The sequence below is a fragment of the Thermothelomyces heterothallicus genome (assembly GCF_042370625.1).
Source record: "Thermothelomyces heterothallicus CBS 202.75 unplaced genomic scaffold P884_scaffold_16, whole genome shotgun sequence".
In the NCBI taxonomy this organism is placed as follows: domain Eukaryota; kingdom Fungi; phylum Ascomycota; class Sordariomycetes; order Sordariales; family Chaetomiaceae; genus Thermothelomyces; species Thermothelomyces heterothallicus.
The window spans coordinates 361,326-377,764 of NW_027192577.1; the positions used below are offsets into that span (position 1 = coordinate 361,326).

At 52.8% G+C, this 16,439-nt stretch overlaps 5 protein-coding genes across 5 annotated transcripts; 3 read left to right on the forward strand and 2 right to left on the reverse strand.

Moving 5' to 3' along the window:
- Nucleotides 1-476: 476 nt before the first annotated feature.
- Nucleotides 477-2,856, forward strand: P884DRAFT_203983 (uncharacterized protein; the record flags this gene model as incomplete). Its single annotated transcript, XM_069438539.1, has 9 exons — nt 477-526; nt 750-876; nt 936-1,041; nt 1,095-1,353; nt 1,410-1,455; nt 1,506-1,873; nt 1,920-2,263; nt 2,318-2,530; nt 2,633-2,856. 9 exons carry the CDS (start codon nt 477-479, stop codon nt 2,854-2,856), a joined length of 1,737 nt encoding a protein of 578 aa, XP_069296381.1.
- A 109-nt stretch (nt 2,857-2,965) lies between these two features.
- Nucleotides 2,966-3,647, reverse strand: P884DRAFT_37021 (uncharacterized protein). The gene has a single exon (XM_069445858.1). The coding sequence runs from the start codon at nt 3,422-3,424 to the stop codon at nt 3,074-3,076; it is 351 nt and encodes a 116-aa protein (XP_069296382.1). The 5' UTR covers nt 3,425-3,647; the 3' UTR covers nt 2,966-3,073.
- Nucleotides 3,480-4,712, forward strand: P884DRAFT_278648 (glycoside hydrolase family 43 protein; the record flags this gene model as incomplete). Its single annotated transcript, XM_069443211.1, has 4 exons — nt 3,480-3,839; nt 3,902-4,058; nt 4,108-4,139; nt 4,197-4,712. 4 exons carry the CDS (start codon nt 3,480-3,482, stop codon nt 4,710-4,712), a joined length of 1,065 nt encoding a protein of 354 aa, XP_069296383.1.
- A 1,379-nt stretch (nt 4,713-6,091) lies between these two features.
- On the reverse strand, nt 6,092-7,590 carry P884DRAFT_300879 (velvet factor-domain-containing protein; the record flags this gene model as incomplete). Its single annotated transcript, XM_069444809.1, has 3 exons — nt 6,092-6,173; nt 6,229-7,429; nt 7,515-7,590. 3 exons carry the CDS (start codon nt 7,588-7,590, stop codon nt 6,092-6,094), a joined length of 1,359 nt encoding a protein of 452 aa, XP_069296384.1.
- A 3,309-nt stretch (nt 7,591-10,899) lies between these two features.
- Nucleotides 10,900-11,428, forward strand: P884DRAFT_261206 (uncharacterized protein). Its single transcript, XM_069441533.1, has one exon. The coding sequence runs from the start codon at nt 11,047-11,049 to the stop codon at nt 11,314-11,316; it is 270 nt and encodes an 89-aa protein (XP_069296385.1). The 5' UTR covers nt 10,900-11,046; the 3' UTR covers nt 11,317-11,428.
- Nucleotides 11,429-16,439: the final 5,011 nt, after the last annotated feature.

Genomic DNA, 16,439 nt, shown 5'->3' on the forward strand with positions numbered 1-16,439 from the left:
CGACAAGCTTCTGTGAGTTACCAGTGCTGATTTCGAAGGCGGCGATTCCTCGCTGACTGTGATGATCTTCTCTCATGGTCCAGAACGCAGCATAGTTGGAAGAAAACCACGGAACCTGCCAAGACAGGCGTGTCCAGTGGGTTGAAAATAGAGGAGCGGAGAAACAATGAGAATAAGGTTGTGAAGTGGTGGGACGTGAGACAACCTCGGTCAGCTGGCGCTCAGAGTTCAATGTGGGTCATTGCCCAACCAGGGAGTGCCCATGATCTCTTTCATATCGCTCCCGTTGCTGCCTGGGGCTCTTTCCTCATCTGTCTCAACTACCTATTCAAGAGACCACTTAGGTGGAGGTTTCCAATGACCGGCTGCAATTTCATTAAGTCAAAATTTCCATCCTCGATTAGCCACAAAGTCTACATTTCTCCCAGATTTGTGGTTCGTCTCTCGATGACCAACACCAACTCCCCTTGTCTACAATGTCGACATTCAACGGCCTCGTGGCCGAATTCCCCGACATTCGAGGCAAGTCTTGCAGTTTCATAGAGTTTTCCATTTGGACTTCTTAGACTAACCTGCAGTAGTCGACTTTTTCCGCTCACATCCAGACCTTCGCCCGCCGTTGGCATGTTTCCTGAGCCACATTCATAGCGACCATCTCGCTGGTCTGGAGACCCTTCGGTCGCCATTGTAGGAGGTGGTTCTATTCCTTGATGGTGGTTCTGATCTGGACTTTTAACCTTCATTCATAGTGTCTACTGTTCTGCCGCCACCAAGGAGATGCTGCTGCGCCTTGAGAGGTACCCTTGCCGGATCAACTATGCCAGGGGCATTTTGGAGGCACGCGTTCAAAAGTACCGCCATCTCAGGAGCCTGCTTGTGGGTGCCATTACACCGTGATCAAAGCCGCTATACAACCGCTTACACTAATTATACAGAAACCCATACCCCTGAATACACCAACACTTCTTGAACTCGAGCCCGAAAATCATCTACAGGTCACCTTGCTGGATGCCAATCATTGCCCAGGTGCCGTCATGTTTTGTAAGCATCCGATATTTGCCCAAGATAATCGTCTACTTACGCTGGACCCATAGTGTTCGAGGGCCAAGGCAAGGCCGTCCTCTACACTGGAGATGTTAGAGCCGAGCCATGGTTTGTCAACGCGATTGCTCGATCGCCATCTCTGATCGAATATTCTTCCGGACTCAAAACCATAGACACAATATACCTCGACACGTCCTTCATAGATGATGTTGAGTTTCCCACCAAATCCGAGGGTATCAGCGAGTTGCTTCGCAAAGTCTCGAGATATCCTAGCGACACCATCTTTCATCTCCAGGCCTGGACGTACGGGTGAGTTCTTCCCGATCGCTAGAACCGTCAAGTTCGCTTTCCAACCTCCTGGCCAGGTACGAAGACGTGTGGCTCGCTCTCTCAAAAGCCCTAGGCTCTAAGGTACGCAATTGCTCTCTCTCAAGTCATCTTCCGTACATCTGACTTGCCAGGTCCACGTTGACGAGTACACATTACTCATGTACCGCTCACTGGTGGCGACACATTCTGACGCCAAGTTTGCGCCCTCTTCACATCTCGCCCCTGAAGCGCCTGCATTGGTTGGTTTCAGGTGTGGCAACACCCAGCATTCCGGATGTCTGACCCTCGATGAGACTGTCCGGATTCACAGTTGCGAAAAGGGCAATTACTGTTCCACTGTGAGAAACCATCCAGTCGTTTGGATCCGTCCCATCATTACCCGACTTCCCGATGGTCAAGATGTACTAGAAGTTGGTGTTGGGGGAGGGGGCCGGGATCTGGAGCGGGAAGCAGAGCTTGACTATCTCACTCCGGATGACGTAAAGGCGCTCATGGAAGCGTAAGTTGAAGTATTATACCAAGGACTTCCCTAGCTGACTTGACAGGCTGGGCGATTTCGATTGTATCTCCAACGATCTGCGCGAACGGCTCGGTCAGTTCCTTCTCGGAGCTATCGCTAGCGGCCGAAAGGTCCCTATTGAACTGAAGAGTACCGCCTTCCGGGATAACAACGAAACAGAACTCATCAACGGTCTGCAAGGAATAGCAAGCAAGCTCGAGATGCGTAGCGAACGTCTTTCAACAAACCAGTACCAACCGCTCCCGAACATCATCACGTTCCCGTACTCCCGCCATTCTTCTTATCCAGAACTCTGCCATTTTGTTAGTAAATTCAAGCCCAGGGATGTGTGGCCTTGTACGGTCGATGTCCCTCGGTGGCTGCGTGAAGGTACCAGTCTTGCTAGGACCCGTCTCCATGAGCGAGCACTGACACTGCTATCAGGCATCACAGTCGAACAACTCTTTTCGCCGCATTGCTCTGCAGATGAATTTCGGCACGACCAAGCCATGACAGAGCGGTTCAAGAAACACGATCTTGACGTTCCCGTCAGTTTGAACAGCCAGGGCGCTGCCTCGGTGAGCAATGCGGACCTTTCCACCCAATCTTCTGCGTCAGTACCAGATCGCCACAGAGAGCCGTCGACGCCTTTAGAAGGTGACTATCATCGATCTGCTACCAATGTCGTACTGGGCTCTCACGTCCTGGAGGTCGACAACTTCGAAACCGTTGAATCTGCCGAAGAGCTTGCAAGCTTAGCAGATGTTGATCCTACAAGTCTTCAAGATTCGCAAGACTCGACCCTTTCAGACTTTGCCCTTGATACTCGCCTGGAAGCCTTCCGAGCAGTCCTCGACAACGCCAAGGGCAGAGTCGGAGGGGAGGTGCGGCTGCTGTCAACAACGGATCACCACTCCACAATAGAACCCGAGCTCGGTCTCGAGGTGACCCAAACGTCCAGTTCTGGAGGTCCATCAACATGAGCTGAGTTGATGTGGTTTCAACAGAGAGCAGCTAGTTTCTGCTCCCTGACTTGTGAACGCTCTCGGGCGATCAATTGCCGATCCCCGCAATGGACCCCAGGACGTGGGCCTCGATCTGGTTGCGAATACAACAACACTGTCCGGCCCGAAACCGTCCATAACAATTATTCCACAAATCCGCCGTGAGCCCGGCTTCGCCAAGACGAGTAAACCCGGTTCAGCAACACCATGCCCGGGCTCCAACTAGACACAGCAAAGCGCTATTACGCCAGAGCGCCCTACCTAACAAGGCTCGTTTCGTTCGCCGGTATGCGCTCAAATAAAAACGCGAGATTAGCCAGCAGCATGTAGCAACGCCGGGAGTCAGTTTGAGCCTAAATGCAACACAACTTTGCACAAGCGACGGTGGGGACGCTGCTCCCCAACTGACAATGCCATCTTGTGCCGTGAGCTGGACTGAGCCGTGGTAGGCTGTGAAGACATATAATATATGTAAAGTGCCACCATTCAGCACTGACCCGCTTCCGTGCCGAAACTTTCGTTCCCTCAACACCTGGGGTCTTAGCATCAACCGTTAGCTCCTCAGTTCTGTCCCTTCAGGGGCGGCGCAAACAGTCCTTACAATGGCAAGGCTAAGATCTGTAACGCTGGGTGCCTTCATGACACTGTTCTCACCATGGGCATGTTTGGTTTTTGGACTTGCTGTCGACATTGCGGGCCATAGTAGTCAAGTGGCTGCACGGGCAGACCCGAACTTGGCTGGTTACTTGGGCGTCTTCTTTCTCGGAGCTGACCCGTACGTCTACTTTTATCTCAGCAATGGAAACAACCCTGTCTCCTTCAGGGCCTTGAATGGAGGCTCCCCAATCATAAAGCCAACGAAAGGCACCGGGGGAGTCCGAGACCCGACCATTATTCCAGGAGGTGGAAGCGAAGCCGGCAAGAAGTGGTACATCATCGGGACAGATCTAGACATTGGCAAGGTGAGCTCGGTCCAGGCGCAGGTTGCAAATGCATTTTGCGCTTTGTTCTGACGTTCGAACAGACAACGTGGGATGCGGCGCAGCGAACCGGATCAAGAGGGATCTTTGTGTGGGAAAGCACCGACTTGATTAACTGGGGTAACGAAAGACTTGTCGAGGTGGAAGATGCCACCGCCGGCATGGTTTGGGCTCCAGAGGCAATCTGGGATCCCGCGAAAGGTATGGTATTTCTCATCAGGCACGCCATGAACATAGCTGACTGTCATAGGCCAATACCTGGTTCACTGGGCATCCAAATTCGTGAGGAGCTATCACGGGAATCGTGCTCGTGGTGCAACACACACTGACTTTCTGTAGTACTCGACCTCCGACCCGAGCCACACCGGCTCTCCCTCCAACATTCGCATCCGCTACGCCTACACCAGCGACTTCAAAACCTTCACCTCCCCGCAAACCCTTATCGACAAAAACCCCACTAATATCATCGACTTGACCATTCTCCCGATCAATGGCACGGACTCGAACTCCTTCCTTCGTTTCATGAAAGACGAGACACGTAAAACAGTCTTTGTCGAGGTCTCCGACAACGGGCTCTTCGGCACGTGGACTAGGCCAGGCGGCGATTCGGCAATCATCCAGCAGGGCGTAGAGGGTCCGGCGGCGTACTGGGACAATACAACTCCGGGGAAAGCACACCTTCTGCTGGATTTTTACGGCCAGGACGGATACAGGCCGTTTGAGAGCACCAATCCGGGCAGCAACAGCGGATGGACAGGGAGCGATAGGTCGGCATTTCCAACGAATTTGAGGCATGGGAGTGTGTTGCCGGTGGATCAAGCGGCTTATGAGACGTTAAACGCGCGGTGGGGTTAGGGACGGGTGTGTGAAGTAGTCTGGCTTGAATATGGCCGGGTTGGGAGGTGGTGCTCAGATGCAAAATTTACTTCAGGGGTTCTCGAAGGTACAGGCAACCGTGGACCAAGTTGCTTCCCAGGTCGGAACTTGAGAGAAAGTGAGAAAGGGGCGGCCCAAACAGTCCAACATGGCGCTAACATCGGGATACTGGAGGCGGGAAGCTTTCTTCGATTGAGGTTCTTGTCCGCCAGTAACATGACAGGCTCGGACAAGAGAGGAATGAGAAACGCAAGACAACGTGCACCTTCTTGCACCTCACAGGACTGGGTCCACAAAAGGCATCAAAAACTGTCGCAGGATCTCATCTGTTCATGCCACCAGGCCGGAAATACGAGTATAAACGGAGATATTATCACTATCAACCTAAACTGGGCCAGTCAACGCCTCCAGAACAGCTATTGAAAGGATCGTCGAAGCCAGGTAACCCCTCCTGCTCTAACATTAATAAGGTATCTCGTCGCATACATTGGCGCCGTGAAAGCCTCGTAAGCCGCAGCACCGTTCGAAAGAAGGGAGCAAGAATATGAAAAGGGGACCGAGGCAAAAGTTGTTTTGCTGGGCTAAAAGGGAGTGTGTGTATATGTATGTGTGGGGGTGTGTGTTTGTGTGAAAGACAGGGAAGAAAGGGGGAAAGCATAATAGGAACCGCCCAATCAAAATTCCGGCCCGACCTGTCCGACTCCAGGGATATTACTCTGAGTACCCAGTCTCTATGCGTTGCCTGTACCTGCCAACAGTAGGATCGATGAAACGTTGAGGGTGAAGGTATGATGATCTGTTTTGGTGGGGAGAGGGGAGAGGGGTAGGGAGGAATAGGCCCGAGGAACTCAACCGCCACGCGGCCGCAATCGAATCGGCTGGGCCAGCAACTGGCTCCATGGAGCGAAATGGTGCTCTGATTGCTGGATACCGCGTTGGGTCATCTACCCCGTCCCACCCACCCCCTTCGGTTCTGCGGTGGACATCAATGCCCAACGAGACCTTCGCAGATGAACGAGACAGTGTCAGGGTGAGACGGAGGAGAGTGCCGTTTCAGTCCCCAAGAAGGGCCATCGGCCTTTCTTCCGCCATGCAGGGCCGGCGAGCACTGACTGACTGGTAACCCAGCAGTAACGATAACCACCTCGGGAAAGGTCCCTTCCGACCCTCAAGGTTAGCAATACCTTGGATCTTGTCCTTTTTTCCTCCCTCGATCTTTGCTCTCTTCTTATTTCCCTCCTTCTTCTCTCTCTCTCTGAAGTTGTTTCTTTTATCCCTTTGCATTCAATCATCGATCTGTGCAGCTCAAGGTCTGTCCAAATCCAACCCCCCTAGCCCGGCCCCAACCCCGACGATTCCTAACCCTGCCTCAGCGCCGGGATGTGGATGATGATGAGCATTGGCGGCGGCAGCAGCAGCAGCAGCAGCAGCAACGTGATGCTCCCCCCCGTGCGCCGTCACCGCCGGATAATAAGGCAAACTCGTCCCTTGCGACACTGCGGCGGCGGCGGCGGCGGCAAACATGGCTTGCTGCCCGCCGTGCCCTGGGTGTGTCGGGTACGGATAACCAGCGCCGCTGCCGCCGATTGTGGGGCTCCTCCTTGCCCCGCCGCCGCTTCCGGCGGTTCCATGCGAGAAGGTGGACGTTGCCGAGCCCGGCCCCGCGGCTGCGGGCGAGTGCGGCGGGAGGTGCGTCGTGTCGAGGCGCGGCATGGAGCCGTAGGGCGAGGGCACGGGAGGAAGGACGGCGGGTTGGGAGGGGATGGTGGTGTAGCTGCTGCTGCTGCTGCTGGTTATTGTTGATGTGAGAGGGTAGATGGAGCCGAGAGGATCGGGGACAGTACGCGGACCCGAATGGGGATGGGGGTGGTGGTGGGTGTAGGTATGATATGCGTCGGTCTCATAACCAGCGCCACTGCCACCTGAGAGGTGTGGGCTGTCTGAGGTGTCATCCATGCGGGCGCGTTTAAGCGGCTTCTGGTCGTCGTAGGGGGTGTAGCCGTATGGGCTGGAGGTGTACTCGCCGGCGCGCATCTGGGGAGATTCGGAGTAGTAGCTGCGAGAGCGGTCCAGCTGAGCTTGGTCGTGGAGGGAGTTTACGCGGCGGAGATGATGCGGAGAGTGGCCGTTGGGGCTAAGATCATGGTTCTCGTCATGCGGCAGGTAGCCGTGTAACCCCTGGGAGGCGCGGATCTGCTCCGCCTGGCTGATGGTGCGTTTTTTTGTCGAGACGGTGCGCGAGTCCTTTCGGAGCCGGAGGCGCACCCCTTGGTCGCTAAATGAGCGTGTGAGAAAGGTGGACTCGGCAAGCCCGGGGAACGTCTTGGTCGCGTAGACGACAAATGGGTCCGAGACGGTGCGAGACAGCAGCCAACACTCCTTCTCGGCCAGTCGCAACTCGTAGAGAATGAACGCGAGGCGGTAGGTGCCCACCCTTCTCACGGACAAGTCACCAAACACGAAGAAACCCCCTTGGCTATTGTCGGTGTCTTTCAGGCTGTAGAGCGACGAAACAAGGGTACCTGTGAGGTCGCTTTCCTTGGGTGCCGATTGATCGTCTTGATTGTCCTCGTCACCCTTGCGGATGAGCCTGGCGGTAAGGATCAGGTACGGGTTTTGGAGGAAGGTCCTGGCCGGGTCCTTCCTAGGGTTGACCAAGAGCTGCACGATGGGTGGCGGATCAATCGGTTTTCTCTCTGCTCGTTGTGTCAGTACATCGGGGGTTCCAGTCAAAGGAATGGTGAATGATGCATCAGCGAGGAGGGTTACCTTTACCCTTACCGATGGCGACGCAGGCATACTTGGGCTGCTGCCGTACCGCCAACTCGAAGTCACGTTGCCCTAATGTGTACATCATTGTGTGGATATTGATTTAAGGTTCTCAGGCGCGAGATTGAATGCAGATTAAAAGGCTACCAGGCGTCCTGCGCAAGCGGCGGATCTGGCGGGCGCTGCAAGTGTGTGTGTTGCCGTCCTCGCCAGAAGGTCGAATCTGTTGTCTGGCGCCTCTACTGAGTGAGGACTAATACCTCGTGGTTGAGATGTAACTAGCAAAAGCTCTGCGAGTTTTACCCAGTTAGCTGAGCGAAAGGAGGTGCATAGTTCAAGCGGGAAAACTGAGCGTGTAGGGCAATAAGGCGTGACACGAAGGAGCGCAGGCGCCCTGGGGGGGGGGGGGAGAACTCACCGAAATACGCAGCAGCAGGAGCTGATGCAGGCCGGTTGATGCTGTTCAGCAGTTGCGACTGCACGTTGGTCCCAAAAGGCATCGATATTTGGGGGCGGGGCGGATAGAACACAGAACGACGGGAGTCTCTCGTGGCCTGTAAAGAAATGGAGGCTGCGCTGCTGCGGCAGGCCCTCCGTGAGCTGTAAGATAGTCGAAAAGAAGCCTGGACTGTGTGATGATCGAGCCGAACAGTGAATTCCAGGTGTAAGTCCCCAGAGCGTGTCGTTTCCGCTCTGTCCACCCGTGCAGTTTCCGAACCAAACGACCTATTATCCAGCCCCGTTTCTCAAAAGGTTTCGCTTTTTTCCCCCTCTGCTCCTGTATTTCCTCCTTGTTTCCCGCTAGGGCCCTCTACTGGTACCAAGCCTTTCCTCCCAGAGTAGAGAGGGGCGCTCCCAATGGAGGGGTGGCGACCTATGAACACGTCCCTGCAGGCGTTGACCTGAAGCAGGACAACTTAAAGTTCGTCCGTGACACAAATGAGATTCTTTAAAGTTTGTCGAAGCAGCGGCAGTCGGAACAGCCGAGCGACCGCCCGGGGGGCAAGATAGACTTTTGAACGTTCGACGTATCAAGGAGGGGCAGTAAGCAGGGGCCAAAGACAAGGAAGGAGCCCGCTGCTGCAGCTTCGCCAGGGTGTTGCAGATGGGATGGCAGTGTGCAACTCCGACGGACTGGGCAGGCCAGGTAAGAAATGTAATGCCGTGTCTGACGTGTGTTGCCCAACGTTTTCGTCCGCGACAGGACGTCTCGTGGCAGGGGGGGGCGGTCCGGTTCGGAGACTGGGGTTGACGTTCTCCAGACCGGTGCAAAACGAATATCAGACGGGGGTTAGAGGAGGGAGGTCGATCAGATATACTCGAATGCCCAGGTATAACTAACTGAATGCTAAGCTCCTGCGTAGAGTGCACACAGAAACTTGATGTTATGGAGGAGTCGAGACGAGAAGGACGGCAGGGGAGCCCGGAATACCACCCATCCAGTGCCGTTGCCTACCCTGGAGGAAGGGCAGACCTTCATAACAAGAATGACTACCAGTAGTGATATGATTGACTGGAGGATGATGTCTTGGTGAGCTGCCGGGACGACTGTTTCTTTGGCCACATCCGGATAATCTTGCCATGAACGCCCCCCTCTCCCCTCCGAGGTACCCAAGTCTCGCAGGTCAAGGGCCTCCTCCGCGTCCAAAGGGACCAGGGATCCAGGCAGGACGATGGGTGGCGCGCGGGCACGGTGGAGAGGAGTGTTCTGGGCCTGCCGAACTCCACGCAGTAATCTGTACACCCGCGAGGACTGCGGTCGCGCTTGATTCCAACGGGTCCCGCACGGCAGCACCCAAAGTCGTCATTGCTGCCAACAGAACACCCGACCAGGGAAGGGAAATGGGTGTGGAAAGGGAGCGCAGGGCGGACCAGGGGTGGGTCAATGTGCCAACGCCCGCACCGTGGTCGACTGACAGACGGGAAGTGCTTGGCTGCGTTTGCGGCCCTGAATCTCGAGAGACGGATGGCCAGAACCGCTCCTCTAGTTATCTCTCGCCAGGTTTCTAACAAAACAAACAGCCGCGCCGTCATCTGGAGAGCCGTCCTTATTCTTTTTCTTCTTCTCTTGTCCTTTTTTTTCTTGCCACGAACGAGAACCATATCTTGAAGAACCCGTGGGAAACTTTTTTTGGTGGGCTGAGTTGCATGTTCAAACACGTACCAGGTACGTGCCAAGGTGACCATGCTCTTTTGGATAAATGTGCCGGAAGTCGGCCTGGGGTCCCGCCACCAAGGAAAGGTGCTACTGGCGTCAACCGGCACCCCCTTGTAGACCCTTCCTCGTGCTCAACAAGCAGGGATAACGTTAGTGCCCAAGAAAACTCCGAGGATAATTGTACAGGTATGTCCTGTACATGCATGCCCAGTACCCTGCAGGAATTGGTGTTCCGCGCCTCCCCGCAGAGAAAGGTGCACACATGCCAGGCCACGACGAGGTCCTTTGAGCACCATGTCCCGTTGTAAGTGCTGGAACTGAAAGGTCGCAATCTGGCTTGCTCTGCATAACCTGACCAACTTAGTGTAGTTATTGCATCAATGGTTTTCGCTGTTGAGCCGGACATCTTTCATCTCTGCTTCCTGCCACCTTGTTCCTTCCGCCCTATCGTGTATGCCCACGCTTCAAGAAGGCTGTCCCAGGGTTTACTGCTGAGTGTCGCCGTGCCGGGGAGAGAAACGGCGGCCAATGGCCTGGTTGGCGCCCGTTGCCTTTTTTTTTCTCGAACACTTGCATGTCCGGCATTGATGAACGATCCACAGTTAACTGAGCTTTCGACTGCCTGTGCGTTGTGTCCATGCATGAGCGAAGGAGTTGGCCCTAAGCCTTTTTGAGCCTTATGAACTGGCCCTTTCCGTCTCATTTGAGTTGAAGCGGCTCTCTTGATCCAACGCATCGTCCGGGTACCCATTCGTCCGGCCTGCTCCTGGAAGTGTGGTGTAACCCTGCTGTGGATTAGTTCGGAGTCTGCCCCTCCTTCTCCGGGTGATCCGAGCTCGATTCGAGGTTCGGATTGCGGGCTGGGGCTTTGAAGACTTGCGGGAGCGAAGGGGCATGGCTAACTCGTCCAAACTCGCAAGCCCCCGCCGTCTTCCAGAAGCTCGAGTCTGTGTTTTTCGTATGCTGTCAGCTGCCCATCAAACCGTTGCATGGAGCTGGCAGTGCATGACTCAGATTCAGGTACATACAGTACATGCCAGATTACCCGCTAATGCAACAGCGGCAACGTTATGTCAAAGTAGGAACATGCGTCTTGCGTTGGGTCGGTTGCTTCACGGTTTTCCGTTCTCGTAGCTGACCAACCTAGCGAGCATCTATGTCGTCGCCGGTTTTGTTGTGGCAACGCTCAAAAAGCCGCCGCCACTTCAAGCAAAGGCGTTTAGAAACCAGAGCAACTATCGACGGGTCCCGCTCGAGACGCGAGATGCATCAAGACCAGAGCAAGCTGCCCATCTCTCAACTTGGGGTCTGCTCCTGCAGCGACTTGTATTTCTGATTGTGCAGTTCACGCACTTGACGATTCACCTTGTGTCGCGTATCCAGATCATGCGGGCGGAAAGTGTAGATGGCACTGTTTTCGAGCCTGTTGAAAGGGACGAAGAAGCCACCGTCCTGATATTTGCAACGGGTGGCTTGATGATGGAATCATCTGTCATCAGATCCTGCCGTGACAATTGGCATGTCCGTCAACAGACCCATGTCGATGATTGGCGTTTTCGAATCTCTGAAGAAACTTCGACGAGAGGTCATAGCAACGGGAGCCCGTCCCGTCGCCAAGGCCAGGGGATCAAACCCCATGCATCTCTCCACACCTAACAAGGAGAGTTTTTCTGTTGTCTTGCCGTTGGGCGCAGTCATGCTCACAGCCAAAGGGAGGGAGCATATTCGGCTTCGAGACGCCGTGCCTTTGTCGTGCAGTTTACTGCGTAAAGTCAAACTCCCCGGCGGAATGTATGTACCTAGCCTAGTGACACATGGCTGCAACCTTAGTGCGTAGCTCTTTAACCCGGAAATGGTTGCTGACTGCGTGCAATTTAATTGTGTTGGGGGCGGGAATGGTTCCGCCGGCTTCATGTATGCAATCGGGGCCTCTGCAACGGTTTAGGCACCCGGAAATGCTGCTCGACGCCTGAAACATCAGGATGCCTGGGGAGAGAGGCGGTCCTGGGGTGGTTCGACCTGATTCAACAAAATCTTGGTTGGCCATGTGCCAGCGTGAGAAGGACGGGATGGGATCCGCTGCAAATGCCGCGAGCGTGTGCAGGGCCGATCGCCAAATGACGGTCCCATCGCTCAAACAGGGAGTGGCCGTAAGCTGGGGCAGCGCTTCCGTTTGGCTTGTCGGGAGCCGCTGAGGCGTGCCCTCGAGAAAACTAGTATGTATTGTACATACATTTCAGTAGTGCACATTAGTGTATGCGCAGAGTAACCAAATCAGTCCACGAACTGATCTCACCTTGCTTCGCTTGCTCTGTTAACAACTGGGATAGTCGATAGTACTCCGTACGCAGTAAATAGAGAACTTCACTGGCAGGCGTAAAAGGCTGAACTTCTGTGGGCGAAGAAATTACGGAGTAGCAGGCAAATACGGAGGGGATGTCATGGTCGTTTGCATCGTTACGAAGCCCACTCGGAGAAGGATGCTCCCGGGCAGTTACGCTAGTGTAGGGAATGACCAGGCGAACAGGCGGGCGCAGGCACCCACAGCCAGGCTGATCGTGTGGGGAGCTCGCGAGTCGGCTTGATTTCAGCGCGTTGTCCCAATCGGGAAAGCAGCGCTCGATCTAGTGTAAATATCCCCAACTGAGCGATTGTCAGGCCATTCGGTCTGCACCTGCCCATATCGCACCCGACATTTCAAGGTGTATTACCATGGTCGGAGGTGCCATCCTGAACACTCTGCTAGTCTTTGTCATCTCCATCATTGTATCGCTTCTCAATTGAGTCCATCTCGCCAATTCTCGATGAGCACTACAGAGTAGCTTGCGAGAGGTGCCAATCGGTAACGTCCGACTCGCACCTCCAGCGTTCTCCCGACATACACTACGCACCGCCGGCCGACGATCTCTGCTCGCTCGTCCACTCACTCCACTCCGCCCGTATTGTGGACAATATGTACCAGCTTCGACGGATTAAGCAGTCGACACCGGCGAAGGCAAGAAAACGCACACAGGATAAGTTGACTCCACCATCAAACGGCTACTTCGACCCAATAGGTTGCCTGGCTCTTCCATGTCCCTATCGGACGGAGAGCATGCCAAGACGTAGCATCTCAATGCCCTTGATCTGCAGGGAACAGTCATGCGCGCACCACGGCTCTTTCGCCCCCAGCGATGGCGATCCCCGATTCAGACCCCCGAACGTCAGTGTCCCACAGTGTTGAGAAGGAAAATTCCAGGTTAGCCCTGACAACGGCTGTCTTGTCTCGCCTGTTCCCGCGCGGTACCGGAGAAGCAACGGGAAACGCCAGCTGCCATCCTGGGATTTCCCCTTCTTTACGAGCCGTTACACTATTGCCTTTCAAGTGCGCTAGCGAAATCACGCAGTGGCCGTACTACTAAGGATTGAAATCGCTCCAGGTCATCGAGCGAGCAGGCCAGACTCTCCAGAGTGGGTGGTGACTGACAGCACACCAAAACCCACCCCGCTCCGTCGCGGCATTGCGCTTCAGAGCTACGCTGCAGCCTCGTCAGAGTTGCTTCTTCATCTGACAGGCAAGTTGTCTAGCCGGATGCGACGCTGGGTTGCCCAAAGCTACGGCCAGTCTTCGGGCTGCTCGACCCCTGCCAGCTCCCGATCCTCCTCGGATCGTGAAAACCCGGTCAATATCATCCGATCCCGCCACTAGTGTATAATCTGGACAGATTGCATGGCGCACCAGGCTATCGCAACCGCAGACACCAACGGCGAAGTTTGATTGCCGCGTACCATCTGTCAGCAGCTGACCAGGCTTGATGTTGACTGTTGTCTGATTGAGCCAACCCACTCGAACAACGCTGGTACGGAGTGTCTCGTCTTCGAAACCGGTACTTTCGTCCTGATTGCCGAAACCGTTTGCCGATAAAAGTTCTGTGTCTGCTCAGAAGGGGCTAGAACTGGTAGCTATGAGGACAAGAAACCGCCCCCTTTGAACAACAAACGAAGACAAGAAGCTGTCGTTGTTGCGGGAAGCCGAGAACGTGAATCTGGACTTGGTAGGTCATTTTATTTTTGATGTCTTCGACGTGACCTCGGTCGGCTTCTTTCCTCCCTTTCCCATTTTGGCCTCGTGTTTGGGGTTTCCTTTTCTAGCTTGACAAATAGTAAGGTACTAAGGTACCTAGTCAGCGTGGATTTGGTACAGGTAGCTTCAACTGATGATGGCGTAGATCCCGAGTCTCGACCAGCGAGTAAGGACGCCTTTACCGGGCAGGTAAATAAACCGGGATATTGAAAAGCGATGAAAGGCAATGAGAGTCGAGAATTAGCGTTGTAGAACTTGTAGTAGACAACTTGAATTACGACTCGGGGGAGACGGACATCAGGTCTAATTTATCCTCGCCAACCTCTAGTAAATTGCAGGTATAGATACATATCTTACGTTACATGGTCGAGTCCCGAGACACATCGGCAGGCTCAGACCGTGGTCCATCAGCCAGAGACCTGATGCAAGTTGAAAACCTTGATCCCATTGGAAATCCCAAAGGCCCAAGACAGACGGCTCATCCGTAGTCTCTGAAGGCCGGTCTGAGCCCCGTTTCACGGTCAACTATAGCACGGCTTCCTTCTGGCCTCTTCTGCGACAGCTCGGGGGAAGGGACGAGTCGCCTGGCCATGTTTAGGTGCCCACCAACTTGCATGGGTAACAACAACTCCGAAGCATGACCTAGCACACATTCCTAGCCAACAGCCTGGAGACCGCAATGTAGACTCCGCTAGTTATTGGCTGAGGTTGAGCTGGGCTGGGCCCCGAGCCGGCAGCTTCAGCCTTGATTGGTTTCGAGCTGTCCGCGATGGCCTGGCTGTTGTCGTTAGTCGTTGGTTGGTGATTGGTGGTTGGTGGTTAATAATGGTTCGTTATTGACGATTGTTGGTTGTTCGCTATCAGTTATTAGCACAGGCGAGTCCAAAATAGCCTAACCAACCCATTGGCGACCCGAGTGTATCAAGGTCACGTCCTATTTCGCACCCAATCCCCCGATTGTCGCAGCGTTGATCGGCCTCATCTCAAACGGAGGTGAGCCATACTTCCGCGCCACCCTGACGATAGACAGGACGGCTACATATGTGCTGGCCGCCCGGTGGTCGGACGCAGACACGCGCCTGGGAGACATGCGAGGTTAGTAGGCGATCGATGAGGATGGTTTGGTCGAGAAACCTCAAACGGCTGGTCACGGTGGTGCATCTTTTGCATCGCCGCCCTTCTATGTTACAATCAGGGGTCAAAAATCCCGGACCACCCCACCCACTTAAACGCGTTTCGCGACACCCACGCGTATCCTACCTTTTCTTCAATATCCTACAATTCAACGATATGGCCCTCAATCTACACGATTTTATACGCAAATTGATGGTAAACCACCAGCCAAACCAGGAATTAAGCCCACATATTCAAATAGTTATTTATAGCCTTATAGCTACTAGCTAAAGCGAGCGATCCCTGGCAACCCTCTTCGGCGTATCCTAACATGCTATCTACCACGTAATTAAACTATAGAAATCTTACTATACTTTTAAGTCCTAACCTTGAAGTAGCTATCTAGAGGTTTTTTCGTGTTTAGAAAAACAGTATATCCTTTTAATAGTTAAGAAAAACCGATATATAGTATAGAAGGCTCTAATTAATGTAATTAGGAAGAAAATATTACCTTTAACTATCTAACGATACCTCTAAGCCTATTATCTATAGAAATAGTATACTAAAAGGAGGATTCCCTTATTAAAGGAGGTAATAAAAGATCGGTATAACTTTATATATAATTAGCTTAGAAAAATAGATAAACTAATATAAGTAAGTTAAATATAGTATACTTATTCTATTAGATATTTCTAATAATCTTAGACTATCTTTTCTAATAAGTATTCCTATTAGAATAATACTTTAAATCTGACTACCTAGATATTCCGTTTTCCTTCTAAGAAGTATAACCACCGATTTATTAATTTAAAGAACTATATATAGGTAAATATTATTATTATAGTATAGGAGGTAATATAGATAGGTAGTTAGAGTAAGCTTATCATTATAGAGAGGGATCTAAGCACTCTATACTATAGCTATATAGCCTAGTTATATTAGAGGGCTCTAGAAGAGGGCCTTCTACCTTATTATAATAAGACCTAGTATTTTTAGTAGGATAATACTCCTATCTATATATCTAAATTAACTAAATAGTAGCTCCTAGCATAGAAGATTTCCTAGATTAAATAGCCTGTATATAGCTCTAATTTAAACCCTATTAAACACGTATAGGCAGCTCTTAAACGGAGGCTATATACGATATTCCTAGATCTATAGAATTTGAGGCAGAACAGGGTAGATATTGAAGAGTTTACCAAGTGCCTACGGGAGGCGTAGTAGGCTATTAAGCAGGGGCTAATTGATAGGCTAATCTAGGGAATACCACGTCGGCTGGCTATAGTTAAAAAAGCCAGGGGGTGATATATAAAATATTGAAGCTTAGAACCAGGGCTACTATCTAATGTAAATAGTTTTTCTATATAATTTGTGGTTGTTGAGATATCCTATATTAAAGTCTGGTAGTAAAAATGTAGGTGGCTGGGAAATGTGGGGGCGGTCCCGGACTTGTGACCACTTACTGTACGTTATACGCTGAGCCTATGAGAAGCCACTTCTTGAGGCCATGTGGGGCCGAGTCAGCGGCCTGACCTTCCATTGATGTAAGGCTCAGGCTGACCATCTTCAGCGCCTTTCAACTTGACAACTTCCTGTCCTTCCC

What these genes read in the sequence shown, in the direction of transcription:
- P884DRAFT_261206 (XM_069441533.1), top strand. Translation starts at nt 11,047, where the DNA reads ATGCGGGCGGAAAGTGTAGATGGCACTGTTTTCGAGCCTGTTGAAAGG.
- P884DRAFT_37021 (XM_069445858.1), bottom strand. Translation starts at nt 3,424, where the DNA reads ATGCTAAGACCCCAGGTGTTGAGGGAACGAAAGTTTCGGCACGGAAGC.